General features: G+C 36.8%; 1 protein-coding gene across 14 annotated transcripts in view; it reads left to right on the top strand.

The window, feature by feature from the left end:
* Window positions 1-9,007, top strand: part of LOC134056819 (transducin-like enhancer protein 4) — a 97,161-nt gene extending 88,154 nt beyond the window's left edge. For all 14 annotated transcript variants that reach the window (XM_062513698.1, XM_062513697.1, XM_062513705.1 and 11 more), the window contains 6 exons: window positions 1,865-2,114; window positions 3,195-3,442; window positions 4,323-4,470; window positions 5,092-5,242; window positions 5,575-5,651; window positions 7,368-9,007. In XM_062513698.1, coding sequence (XP_062369682.1) covers window positions 1,865-2,114; window positions 3,195-3,442; window positions 4,323-4,470; window positions 5,092-5,242; window positions 5,575-5,651; window positions 7,368-7,475 — 982 coding nt within the window. In that variant the 3' untranslated portion in view covers window positions 7,476-9,007. The remainder of the gene's footprint in view (window positions 1-1,864; window positions 2,115-3,194; window positions 3,443-4,322; window positions 4,471-5,091; window positions 5,243-5,574; window positions 5,652-7,367) is intronic.
* Window positions 9,008-13,775: the final 4,768 nt, after the last annotated feature.

The raw sequence follows: 13,775 nt of genomic DNA, 5'->3' as shown, positions 1-13,775 counted from the left end.
CTTGCTGTGGTGAGAGAAATGGCAGTTGCAGGGGTTCAGAGATCTCCCAGATGCTCACATTTTACTTCTGCTGAAATTGAGAGGAATAAAACATCAAGCAAGCTGAAATCAAATCACTTCAATTCCGGTATATCTCCAAGATTTTTAAATGTTCTTGCTCTGTTGATGTCTATTTTAAGCATTAAATCTAACTGTCACTTGTCTATCGGGGACTTGAAACTTTTAAAATCTGTGGTTCTTTTAGCATGATTGTACTGACTTTTCTTCGTCTGGAGTGTGATAGTTGTCACACCTCTGGGATTGTTATTTTCTCATTTACTCCTTTTTTACCTTATAGGGAAATTTGTGTAAATTGTCTGCACTGTTGAGTGTCCTGAAATGAGTGGGCAGCATATGGTACATTTGGGATCTGGTCCTTAATAGCAATTTTTTCACTTTGGTATTGTATCAACCCTTGAGTATTGTACAGTATATAAATACTGACTGAAAGATAGTATATAAATAGTTCATGCATTTTGTCCCACTGAAAATTATTGATCTAGTGTTAATGCATTATGAATCTTAAATGACAAATTCAGTAGTTTAATTGTGAATAGTGCCTTCTTTAGTCACTTTGAAATATCAATTAAGGAAGTGAACTTACAAGTGTTCTCATAAAGCAATTTCTTTGTGAGCTTTTCTCATCCCACCATTGTGACAGTGGATTATGATGATTTTGTAGGTCTAAGAAAATTAAAGCCTTCCATTAAGCATACCTTGGTATGTGTAGGTAAACCCTCTTAAAAATTTTGTGCTGTTGTAATAGATGTGATATATCAGGTAGCCTCTCAGAATAAGGCAATTTCACAACCTAACTGTTCTGTCTGGAAAATGCTTTGAGATAAAGCTGTTGATAGGTTATTCACAGGTGGCATAAGTGGCAATCACAGAACAGATTCTTTCTCAGTGAGAGGCCTGATTTTGGCAAGAGGAATTGGGATCTGTAGGAGTTGTGTCAAGTCCACAAAAAAGAAAAAAAAAAAACAACAAAAAACTCAAACTCAAAACAACCCACAAAACAAAAAATTGCATTGCAGTGTGCATTTTAGTTGATCTGTCATGTCAGCTGTCAGCAACTGTGCCTTGAGGACTTCAACTCCTCAGTGCTGGTGGAAGTTTTGCTGCATCCTTAGGTACAATGCTGAGCAGTTTTGCTCAAGGGGCCTGGGACCCACAGTACATTTGGGACAGATTGGCAGCAGTCCAGCTGGAGCCACCACGTAAAAGTCAGTAAAGCGAGCAGCCAAATGTCCCCTGGCATGCAGCTACCCACCATGCTCTGGCAGCAACCAGTCAACTATTTCTGTCTTTCTGTCTTCTGACTCAACCTGACTTCCCTTCTCTGCATGCAGTGATATCCCCATCCAAAATTAAGAGTGGTGTCATATAGCCTCACTCATGCCAGAAACCATCATAATGTGAGTTGTAAAAGCTCATTTGATTGGTGCTTGACTTTTCACATTTAAAGCTGAGCACCTATGTTTATGCTTTGAGAGCCATGCTATAGATAAATACATGTTTTTTTTCCTTACATTATTAAAATACCTGATAGCTCAACTCCCAGTTGAGTGGAGCATGTTGCTAATGTGGTGGTCATGTGCTCAGTCCCCATATGGCCATTCACTTAAGGGCTGGACTCACTGATCATTGAGAGGTCCTTCCAGCTCAGAATATTCTGTGAAATATCTGTGAAATATCTGTGAAAAAGTGCAGATGAGGGCACAACTTGAATGCCTGCAGTGGAAGCACATGTTTGATTCTGTTTTCATACACAGGCTTGAAGTAAAATTCCTTAAATCACCCCCTAATTTTTTTTTCTTCTCAGAGCCTACTCCTTTCATGTCAGTGCAGATGGCCAGATGCAGCCAGTTCCTTTCCCTCCTGATGCCCTCATCGGCCCGGGAATCCCTCGCCATGCCCGTCAGATCAACACCCTGAACCACGGGGAAGTTGTGTGTGCAGTTACCATCAGCAACCCCACCAGACACGTGTACACGGGTGGGAAGGGGTGTGTCAAGGTTTGGGACATCAGCCACCCTGGCAACAAGAGCCCTGTCTCTCAGCTGGACTGCCTGGTAGGTGAACAGCAGCATATAACACTGAAAGAAGATAGGACGTTGTGTGAAGTTTGCAATTATACCACTGAGGTGTAAAGGGCAAGTGGGTATTTGGTTTCTGTCATGGTATCACAGGTTGGTATTACATTTGTAATTTTGTTGTTTCTGTTATAGATGAGGTTGAAGTATACCCACCATATTTGTGGATTATTTCCCCCATGAAGATTCAAAACATTTATAATATCCTAAAATTGTGGTAGGAGGAAAGATCAAAGGCAGCACAGCAAATATTGTTTATAAACTTTGACATTTGCTGGCAATATTACAGCTTGTTGATACCCTATCATGCTAAAAATTGCTGTCTTGCAGCTGTATTGTCTTAGACTATTTGGGGATTGTGTCACATATTTTGTGTCTGTGTATGTGTATGAATGCATTGACCTGTCTTAATGTGGCAATTAAAAATATCCCTGAGTGCTATGCACAAATTATTTGAAAGTGCTAACAAGATGAACTATTGTTAGCAGCTTTTCTCTTGTCATTTACCAGTTCTTGGTAAGATGATGCTGCTTGTTACAGAGGCAGTAAAATGAGAACTGTGCAGCACATGTAGACTTGTAATGAATTGCTACACAAGTTACTACACAAATGAGGAAAATTGCCCAAATATTTTTCTCTGACATCCCCTATGGTGGCAGCAAGTCTCACTGGAATGGGAAGGGGGAAAGTGTGCAGGGAATTTGGTACTCCCCCATGCTGAGAGGTTAATGTGCTGAAATAAACAGAGTATGAAAATACAACTTTCTACACCAGCTGTCAAATTCAGCTATCTTGGATTGTTTTGGGCTGGGTTCAGGTCTTTGCATTTTGATGCTAATTAAGATTAAATATCTCTCACTGCTGAATTTTGTAGATCAAGTTGAAGTACTTCCCTAATGTCATGTAATTTTCTGGCATTAATACACTTTATCGTTGTCCTAAGTATGAATGGCTCATTAAAATCAGAAGGGAATACAATGCTTTTATGGATTTCTGCTCTCGTGTTAATGCTGTTTTCTTTCCTCATGAGTAATCTCTTGATGGCTTCTATCTCCACAGAACAGAGACAACTACATCCGTTCCTGCAGATTGCTCCCTGACGGCCGCACCCTCATTGTTGGTGGGGAAGCCAGCACATTATCCATTTGGGACCTGGCAGCTCCAACTCCACGTATCAAAGCAGAGCTGACATCTTCTGCTCCAGCTTGCTATGCCCTAGCTATCAGCCCTGATTCCAAGGTCTGCTTTTCTTGCTGTAGTGATGGCAACATTGCAGTGTGGGATCTGCATAACCAGACTTTAGTAAGGTAGGTCGACCAAACTGGATCATCAGGTTGTGAAGAATTACTTAGACACAGCTACAAATGTGCTTTTGCTTATACTTATATATTCTATTTTCTCCATGCATAGATGTTTTCAGAATTTTGTTGTTCAGCATAGCCATGGTAATACCTTGACAAAAGTGTATATGATTATTTATAGGTTTTGAGAGTTTCATTGTTCCAGGCCTTTTGATCAGCCCATAACTATACTTCCCTAAATACTAGCTGATGTCAATACTGTTGTAGATTCCTTGAACAGATGATTTTCTTTGCTTCTGTGCAATACGCTGCTCTAATCTCTTTAATCAGAGATCCAGCAAATATGTCTTGAGTAAAGGTATGTGCAAATTACTGCACTGCAGACTTAGCCTTTCAGGAGTATGGGTTGGTGCTTAAGTTAAGAGCTGGTCACACGGAGCCTCTCTGTGCACTGCACTGTGTGTATGTTGTTACATGTAATATCAGTGTTGCATGTAAAATCAAGCTTTTATTACCTGATGTTTCCATTTAGACTTTTTTGACTTCTTTTTTTTTAAACTTTGGTGATATGCACATTTTTCTTTAAGGTAATTTTGCTTTTCATGCTACAGTCTTCTGGGGAGAGTGACTGTTTTGAGTAGTGGGTATCACACAGCCAGCAGCAAAGATTTCCAGAGTACCTGATTCTTTTAAAGTGTTCCTTTTGAAATCACATTAGCTGTCTGGCCTGATTGCATCATCAATTCATCACAGAACTCACATGATTGTCCCAGAGTTTGTATTAATCTGGGATTGCTATTGGAAACTAAGTTACAGCTGAGGGACTGGAAGAAGCTATTTTGTATTATTGCTCAAAATCTGCTGATTTTCTTTTAATATTTTTCAGGCAATTTCAGGGCCACACAGATGGAGCAAGCTGTATTGACATTTCTAATGATGGCACCAAATTATGGACAGGAGGTCTGGACAATACAGTCAGATCCTGGGATCTCAGAGAAGGGAGACAGCTACAGCAACATGACTTCACGTCACAGGTTCATTCTCAGAACCTTTGACATGTTAACAAAATTTTCTCATGGTTTTTAAAAACAAACAAATGCTTTTAATTTTCTTTTTTTCTTTATAAGCAAAAGAAGCAGTCTCAAAAGAGAACTCCAGTTTTTCACTTAGTCTCATATTCCATACTCTGATTTCTGTTTGTCTTTTTCTTGTGTCAGCTAAATGTCTATCTGGATTATGACTGTTAGACAGATTAGTACCTCTCCCATGACAGTAATGGAGAATCAGATTTATAAAACAAGTGCCAGATTAAAGTGTTCCTGTCTGCAATCTGTTGCCGTTTCTGTAGATTCAAGTTCAAAAATATTTCATGAAAATATTTCTAAAAGCTGTCAGATAAGCTTGGATGTTAACTTTTATAGTTTGATTCGGTACTACACTGTTGCAATTTTAATGACATTTAATAGCATAGTTTTGCAGCTGTGTTTACATGAACAAATTTATCTTGATTACTGTAGTAATTGGATTATCATGTTTTTAAAACTGCTGTAGACCAAAACTGAGTTTGCATAGTGCTAACAGTGTAGCAAGGGTCAGTTTTGAATATCTCGAGCTCATTCCTTTACTGATTGAAGCATGTGCTATGCTAATTACAGATCTTCTCACTGGGCTATTGTCCAACTGGTGAGTGGTTGGCAGTAGGAATGGAGAACAGCAATGTTGAGGTGCTGCATGTTACTAAGCCGGACAAGTATCAGCTGCATCTTCATGAGAGCTGTGTGTTGTCACTCAAGTTTGCTCACTGTGGTAAGCAAATCTTTGTATGTCAGTGTTTTCCTTTACAAAAAATTCATTCAAGGTTACCTTTAAATGAAAGTGCAATATAGCTATTAAACTACAGAGTATAGTTAAAAATTAGGTATTAAATTTAAATATGAAGTTTATTTTAAAAACTCTATCTGAATGCTTTTTTCTATGTACTGCTTATTTTGTGATGGAACATCGTAGTGCTACTAGATGAAACTGTTACTGTTCTTTGGATATGTGTGAATGCTTTGTTGTTATGATCATCTGTTTCTTTTTAAGGTGTATTCCTTGAAAACAAAATGTAGCAATAACATTTAAACAATCTGTTGCAGGCAAATGGTTTGTAAGCACTGGAAAAGATAATCTTCTTAATGCTTGGAGAACACCTTATGGAGCCAGTATATTCCAGGTAATAATCTCCTAAAAGCTATTTTTCATATATATTACTATAAAATGTAATTATTAATAATAATTAGTAATAATATAGTATAATTATTGTATTATTAGTGGAGCTGCACATCTTGGGGTCTGTCAGTAGCCTAAGGAGTTTTCAGGTGGAAATGCAGCTAATTATGGTAGTCCTTAAAAAGTTTGTCTGTAATTAGAGAAAGACATGCTTTTGTCCTTTCTACTATTTCATTACTAATTTGTCTCTTACAGTAAAGTAGCCAATCCAAAATTTAATCCAAAATTGTTCTTAATTAATTAAATAATTCTTTCTCACCTTCTTCTGCATATTGGTGGAATACAGTACCCAAGTCATGCTGTTAGGTGAACAGTCACTCAAGGTCTAAAATGTAGCTAAACCAGCAGAAGTTATATTCAACATGTGTATTTTTCTTGGATGAGATGTGTTGATGGATTGGACCAGCAGACTCCTGAACTGAAAACTGAAGTGATATGGAGGGCCCCACTGAAGTATAACTGGAAGCTTTAACCTATCTATAGTCCCACTGAGCCCAGTTTTAATGGTATTTTCAGTGCTACTGTAGAAGAGTTGGATTTTTGGCATATCTTTCCTTTCTTTCACCTGCAGGTATCTCTAGGTTGGGATTTTTTTTTATTAAATGTAACTGTTTAACTGGCTCTAGTTTAAATGACCAATTTAATGTGTATTGATGTCTGCCATGTCTCCACTTTGGGAGACAGTGCAGTTTATCTTGACATGAGAAAGATAGTATCTAAGTTTTCCTAGTAGACTAGGAAACCAACCCTCCATTTCTGGAACCAACCCCCACAGACAGCCGAAATCATCCTAACAAGAGCACACCACCCTTAAAAGTGATGTTTAAAACTCCAGTACAGCTTTTTTGCTGAGGGATAGGTAAGGAAAATTCTAATGCAGTGAACAGAGGTGTCTTTGCGAAAACACAACATGATTGGGAAGTGTTTAGCTCTTGTGATAACAGGCAGAAAATCATATGGACATATATTATGTAAAGAAAACACACACTGAAACAACAAGGTAAATGTGGCAATGCATACCCTTCATCTTAGACAGCAAAGCCAGAAGAGACAGAGCTACTGCATCCTGCTGTATCCTGTGTCCCATCCAGCTCCTACACACCTGTGTATCCTGTTCCACCACAGTGTCTTTACCTAATTGCATCTTCTATGATAATATAAATTCCTTTGTGCAAAGCTTTTGTCTTCTTGTGTTGGGAAAGTAGTGAGAAGAGATACAGTTAGTTCTGTGGAGTCTCTTTGTTTCATACCTGTGGGTAGGTAGGGCTTTGCAGTGTTTCTCTGTGTGAATTTCTTGTTCACAACAAAAAAAAAAGTGGGAAGAAGATGGGTTTTCATTCATTTTTATGCAAATCAAATGTATAAAATATCAATAAATGCTCATTCCTTCTAAGGCATATAGAAAGGAATACTTCTGTTTGTTTGATTGATAGATTACCTCTATGTCCATAATACTTACTTCCCTTTCTACCACTGCTTTATTTTACAATAGATCTTTCTGTAGAACAAAAGTATTTAAAAAGAAATTGCCACTACGGTGCTGATACTTTAATGAGCTTTTCATGTATTCCCTGTCTATAAATTCTTCCAATTAATCTTCAAGCCCTTCAGGATTGAAGGATTGGAAAGATGTAATTTTCTTTTTCCTTTTTTCTTCTAGTCCAAAGAATCCTCATCTGTGCTTAGCTGTGACATCTCTGTGGATGACAAATACATTGTCACTGGCTCTGGGGACAAGAAAGCTACAGTCTATGAAGTTATTTATTAGAGACAAATCTGAATGCAGACAGAACTCCTTCTCCTAGCACTTTGCTGTGTATTCCTTTTTTTTTCTTTCTAAACTGAAAACTTAAACACTCATCACAGTTGTAGAATTTATTTTTAGCTTCTTAACTTGATATTGATTTGTGAATGCTCCTTAAGAACTTGTGATACCAAATTGTCAGATACCTACTTGGAAGAAGATGGAATAAGCATACTTAGCGGTGACCTTGACTCTTTAATTATGTATTATAGCTGTAATGTATTTATTTTGTTTAAAGAAGGCTTTCTAACAATGAACTGACTAAATAAAGCTGTCTGGCCCGGCTTTAGTTTAAAAGATGCATCATATACTTGTGTTTTTGCAGGTGGATAAATTGGGGATCTTGGAGAAGGAGGTTCAGGAGATAGTTAAAATTACACTAAATAGACTTGTAGTTTCTATTTAAAAAAATAAACTTTGTTATATTTTTTAGTCCTGTTCTTGGATGAGACCTCTAAGTGTTATTACAGTATAATTATTTGGTGGGAAGATGCTGTATCTTAACTATTTTAGACAGTCTTGGAAACTTAGGAAATTGCAAACTGTAGCCAGTGATCTACATGCCTGTGATGAATGGCAAATTCAGTTCACATCTAAATTAAGTTCACTTTAAGTAAGAATGTGCTAATTTATATATTTGCAATGTTAACATAGCATCTTGTGTACAGATTTGTTCTCAATGCTTTTCTGTTGATAAACATAAAGCATTTTGGTGTCAAGCTAGGTTTTTTAATATAAACACCTCTCTTTGTTATATTGTAGAGAGTACAATAAGTTGCCTCAAAGAATCACCTTTGTTACTTCTGGAAACTTCTGCAATGTTTCCTTGAAAATGGGGATATGTGTCTTTGGGCAATTTTTCAATTACAAGAGATTATGAAAAATATTTGATATGTTCTTTGGAAACTGCACTGAAATAAGAATGGATGCCTACCAATATACAAACTACAAAAGCAATGACCTCTGAGGTAGGATTTACAAAAGTACTCATTCCAACATACAAAAAGGAATGGATTCTTATTGGGATAAGGACTTGCTTTGTTCGCCAGCAGTTCAATCCAAGTCTTGATTGGATGTCCCTAAAACGGACGCAGACTGAGCCATTGTGCCAGAGACAACGTGTTATCTTTTTATGTTGTTGTTGTTGCTGTTAAACTATGATCTGTGACTTTTTTTTTTTTTTGAATGCTTTAAAAAAAATCTTTAAGTCTGTGGATCTGCTGATGTACAGTGCCTTTGCTGCTATGGATCAAAATCAAGAGACCCGTGTAGATAAATCTTATTGTATAAGTAGAAAATTACTTAATTTCATACTAGAAATGGATTGATGCTGCAAGTTAAAATGGACTGTTTATTGAAGTTCCAAATGTGGTAGCAAAAAATGGTGTCTTAAGTGCTTAGTGTTTGATGTCATTAACAGTTTCGTAATACTCTACATTGTAGAAAGATTTTGATACTAAACTGTGTCATTGTACATAGTTCTAATGCATTGTATTGACCACCAGTACTTCTATAATGGTAGATTATTGTTTGTGCATTCAGACTTTTAAGCATTAAACATAAGTAACTTCTAAGATGTATTTTCCTCTTTTTATTCCCTCCTCCCTCATTGTCATGTGTGTGATAATCTCAGTCACACATGCAGCCATTCAGTCACAGAACATACCTCTACAGATACTTGTTGTTTTGCCACTGAAACATAATGCAGAGTGTCAGCTGAGATAGTGAAACCTATGAATTTATAGTTTCTCACATTACCTGACTGCACTGATTCTGAGCACTTGGAGGCATCAGACTTCACCTGTCACCTAAAGGTTTGCCTCTTTCCCAGTTTTGTGGTTTCTCATCTGACATATCTGTGTTATACCATACCTTGGGAGAGAGTGAAGTTGAGGATCATTACTGCTCATGTGCCCAGTGAGTATGTGGAGCTCAGAAGGATTTGGGAGGGGTGTTGCACTGCAGCATCACACCACAGTTCCTTATCCAAACCTAAAGTTTGTGCTCACAGACTTCTCTCACTGACATTTGGGTTTAGATGAAGGATTTAGCCTAGCTTCCATGAAGTTAAGGAACACAAAGTGAACTAGGGCAAATTAATTAACCCACTGCTGGAGAGGGGTTGGCAGAGGGAGGAGTTATGCTGTCTGTAATAGGAAAAAAGGAAATGGAAAAAATTGAAGAGAAAATTTGAATTTTGTTTTTCTATAATCTATTTCTGAAATGATGCTGTGCATGGTGGAAATCCCCAAGCATGCAAGCCTGTTGTTATATGCCAGCCTGTAGTGACTGCTGGTACATGAACCCCAGCTTAGAAATATTTTGGGTTTTCTTGAAATGTCAAAACAAGACATAAGTTGATGAAGTCATTTACTTGCACTCTGAGTGATTACATAATAGTTGTTGGAGGAGAATGTAGAGGCAAGTTTCTCTCAGAGCTATCAGTTAACAGTGTTAGAGTTTTCCAGATTTCTCCCAGAATAATGTAAGGTTTCACTTGTACTAAGGTTCTGTTCTACTTAATACAATAATGCTTCATAAAAGTAAACATCCAACAGATACAGTCTGTTAATATTTACTCCTGTCTGAAGAAATAAGAATTTAGTGGTTATAAACATATTGGAGACACCTTGTATTTTCAAAGCCATTCAAAAATATAAAAGGCTAGGATGTATACCATTTACTAAAAAAAAAAATAATCCACCTGCTTAATGTTTGGAGACAACATCGTATTTTTATGTAGTAGTTCAGGTATGAGATTACTTAAAACATCTAAGATAAAGCATTCCTTCAAAAAGAATAAAACATTGCATACACCTGAATTTGTAACAGAGGTAGTTTTGACAGCAAGGTAATAGGCTTCTGAAGCAGCCTGCCATATATCCACTTATTAATGTTTGTATTGATGGCTTGTAAACAGTGTAGGAATCAAATTCTTTAATCCAGGATTACTGCAGTTAAATGTGTAGTCATCCTGATTTTTTTCCCCCTTCAGGGCTGAGGGCAAGTGAGAGATGGTACATAGCTACTCTCTGTTTTTCGATTATGCATACACAAGGTCACCTTCCTTTCTTCATTCATTAGTTTGGTTTGCAGCTGTGCAGCACTATTTTGTGTAAAATGTTTTGATGCAGATGTGTTTGTGCCACAAACTTGTGGCAAATATACTCCAAATTCAAGTGCAACCATATATTTTTCTGTATTCTTCCCTTTTAAAATCTTCCTTAGTATGGTGATTGATTAACAAAGACATTTCTTTTTAATTTTTGTATCTTTTCTGACTGGCCAGTATAGGTACATTTAAAGGGAACACTTCCTATTAAACCAGTGTTTTCTAAAGACATGCAATTTTAAATTATATTTCTCTGATTTCAGCCGAAAGTTATTTCTCTCTCCTATTTCTTAAGGTACTCCATTACATAAAAAGAAAGTAAGATTTACTTTACCAGGCATGATTTTGATGTTTGAGGGATGTTAAGTCTGTACTGGAATAGTTCAAATTGGATTTTGTGTATTGCATTGAACTCTGGCACTTGAAGCACATATAAAATTCCTTCTTCCTGAAACATTGATAGGTGTGTGGGAGAAACATAAAGGTAGCTATGCAGGGCTACATATGCCTGGACTATGTTCTACAAATACATGCTATGTCCTTGGCACAAACAAATGCTTCTGTTATTACCGTATTTATTTCTGATCATTCCATCTGAAATCCTGATGTGACTAGCTTCTACTCAAGGATTTGTGTTGTGAAAGAAAATTAAAATAAAAATTAGAATAGAATAGAATAGAATAGAATAGAATAGAATAGAATAGAATAGAATAGAATAGAATAGAATAGAATAGAATAGAATAGAATAGAATAGAAATTCTGTATGTGCAAGAAATTCAAAGCAGAACTTTGGCTGCATTGTTTCTCATTTATGTTGAATATACTACATGGTTTTGGTGCCAAATTAATTCTGCATACAGCAATTCAAGAACACTTTAGATATCTTTAGAAGTATGGCTACTGAGAAGAATGCCACTTTGAATTTTTCAGAGCAAGTGCACTCTGAATAGCACATCCAAGAACCACTCTCACATGGTATGTAGGAGGGTAGTTGCCTTCAGTACTGGAGAGCTTTTCTGATTCTAATGTTTTGCTGTGACCACAGTGGTGTTGAAGAGAGTTGAGCAGTTTTGGCTTGATGTGCAGCCAGCCAGTTCTGCCATATATTTACATGAGAATCCCCTTCCCAGACACAGCAGGAGATGAATCCTGGAGTGGTGTGCTGTAGAAGATCATCTCTGACACACTCTTAAATAATGCACCTGCCACGTCTGCTTTTGAACCAAGACTTACTGAACATAGCCCTTGAGATTTCACATTTCTTCCAGTATTTGGACTACAGCATTTCCACTGCACAGCAAGAAATTTTTATGTCAAAACCAATAAATGTTCTTACTCTTACCAAATGATTTTCTGTCCCAGTTACAAGGAAACAGTATTATAGTGTCTTCTTTTATTAAAAATGGTGTAGTCTGACATTTACAACATGTCCATAAACCTGCCATGGAGTGCAAAGAAGCTCTTCTGTGGGGTCACTTTATTCATGTGGTTATGTTCTAAAACATTCCAGAAGTAAATTTTTCCTTGTTTTTGGAGAGATAAACCTCTGATATCATATGCACTGTGTAGAAATTAAGGGGAGGGACTGTCTAGTGGTTGGTTACTTCTGCATCTGTGGCTAGGATTTAGCTGATTACCCCAGAATGCTAGAAGCATCTGAAGGGTAAAATCAGTAAGTACAAATATTTAAGGATTTTTAAAAAATTTCTGCTGTTCTACAGTAATTATATTGACCCAAACTGTCTTTTAAAGTCATATTAAGGTAAGCATCTGTATTACACTTCCTTTTCATATTCAAATAAAAGAAGGGGTGGAGGAATTTTAAAGCTAATCTTTACCTTTCAATCACATCTGTCTTTAAGAAATACCCCAATGATAGTGCTTGAAGAAGTAATTTTCTTGGGTTTATTGTCATTATACTTGAAGAGTTTTATAACAAATGTACTGTAGCACAGTCCACACTAATGCCATAAATGAGAATAGGTGATACAGCTGCTGTTAGAAGTTAGGGTTTAGAGAATGCTATTAACATTGGGAGAAAACATTTTGATTTGGTGGTCAAAGGTGTTACCTCATTTCCTAAAGTAACAAAAGCAAAAGCAGTATGGAATTTTAGCTGCATGTTTTAATGTAGTCTATCCAGTATGGCTTAGGGGTTCAACTTCAAGGGGTTTCAGCAATTCTGTCTTGATTTTTTTTTTCTGCAATTTAGGACATATTTGATGAAAAAAATGGTAATTAAGGACAACTCTGGTCCCAGGAGCATGGGCAGGAGGTGGTATGTGGAATGGGTTGCTCTGCTTCTTATTCCAGTTTGTGCTCTGTGCTGCCTGACACCTAGTGAAATGATTTGCATGAGCCCTGTGTAAAGTGTTTTTATGTTCTTCTTCACGAAAGGCATTATCTAAAGGCTAGCTATCCATTATTTTGAAAAATTTGTCACAGATGTATTGAAATATAAGGAGGCATTTTCTGTTGGGAAAAGAACAAGGAGGACCTCTGGGGAATCAAGCATTTCAACTCTTTATCAAGCACTGTAAATGTGCAAATGAGGCAGTCACTGTGCTGTGTTATAAACTGTCAGTCTTCTACTAGAGTGGGGAGAAAAAATATATGATACAAAGATAATAGACTATCTTGTGCTTCAGCATGGCTTTAAGGTATTAGGTATGAAGTCCAATTTGCACTCATTTTAGAATAAATAAGGATGAATCCTCTTGTGATATTAATGATGGTGTGTCTGGCCATGTAACAAAGAGATAGCAGCTGGAAGAATAAGGATAGCTACCAGGCTTTCTCATCTCCAACACATACAGCAATATTATTGAAAAAAAAATCTGTTCATTTTATAACCTTGTGTGAGCAGCAAAGTTAATATTTCAATGAAAATATTTTTTCTAAAGCAATGTTAATGTCATCCTCCCATTTACCTATGCACATGTCTTTGCCTGAATAAAAAAGAATCCCACCTTCATTGCAAAGTAGCTTATTTCATTCAAGCTTCTAAGAATAACTAGAATAGCTTCTCTATTTCACATCAGTTTTAGGGTTTCTTGCATGTTGTGTGTGACTCCAATGATATTTTCTCACTTTTTCCTCCCCCACTGAGAACCTTTGTGAAGCTGGTGTTCAGTACTCCAAACATCCTCTTG

This window comes from Cinclus cinclus, chromosome Z (genome assembly GCF_963662255.1).
Source record: "Cinclus cinclus chromosome Z, bCinCin1.1, whole genome shotgun sequence".
In the NCBI taxonomy this organism is placed as follows: Eukaryota; Metazoa; Chordata; class Aves; order Passeriformes; family Cinclidae; genus Cinclus; species Cinclus cinclus.
This window is presented reverse-complemented; position numbering and strand designations above follow the sequence as displayed.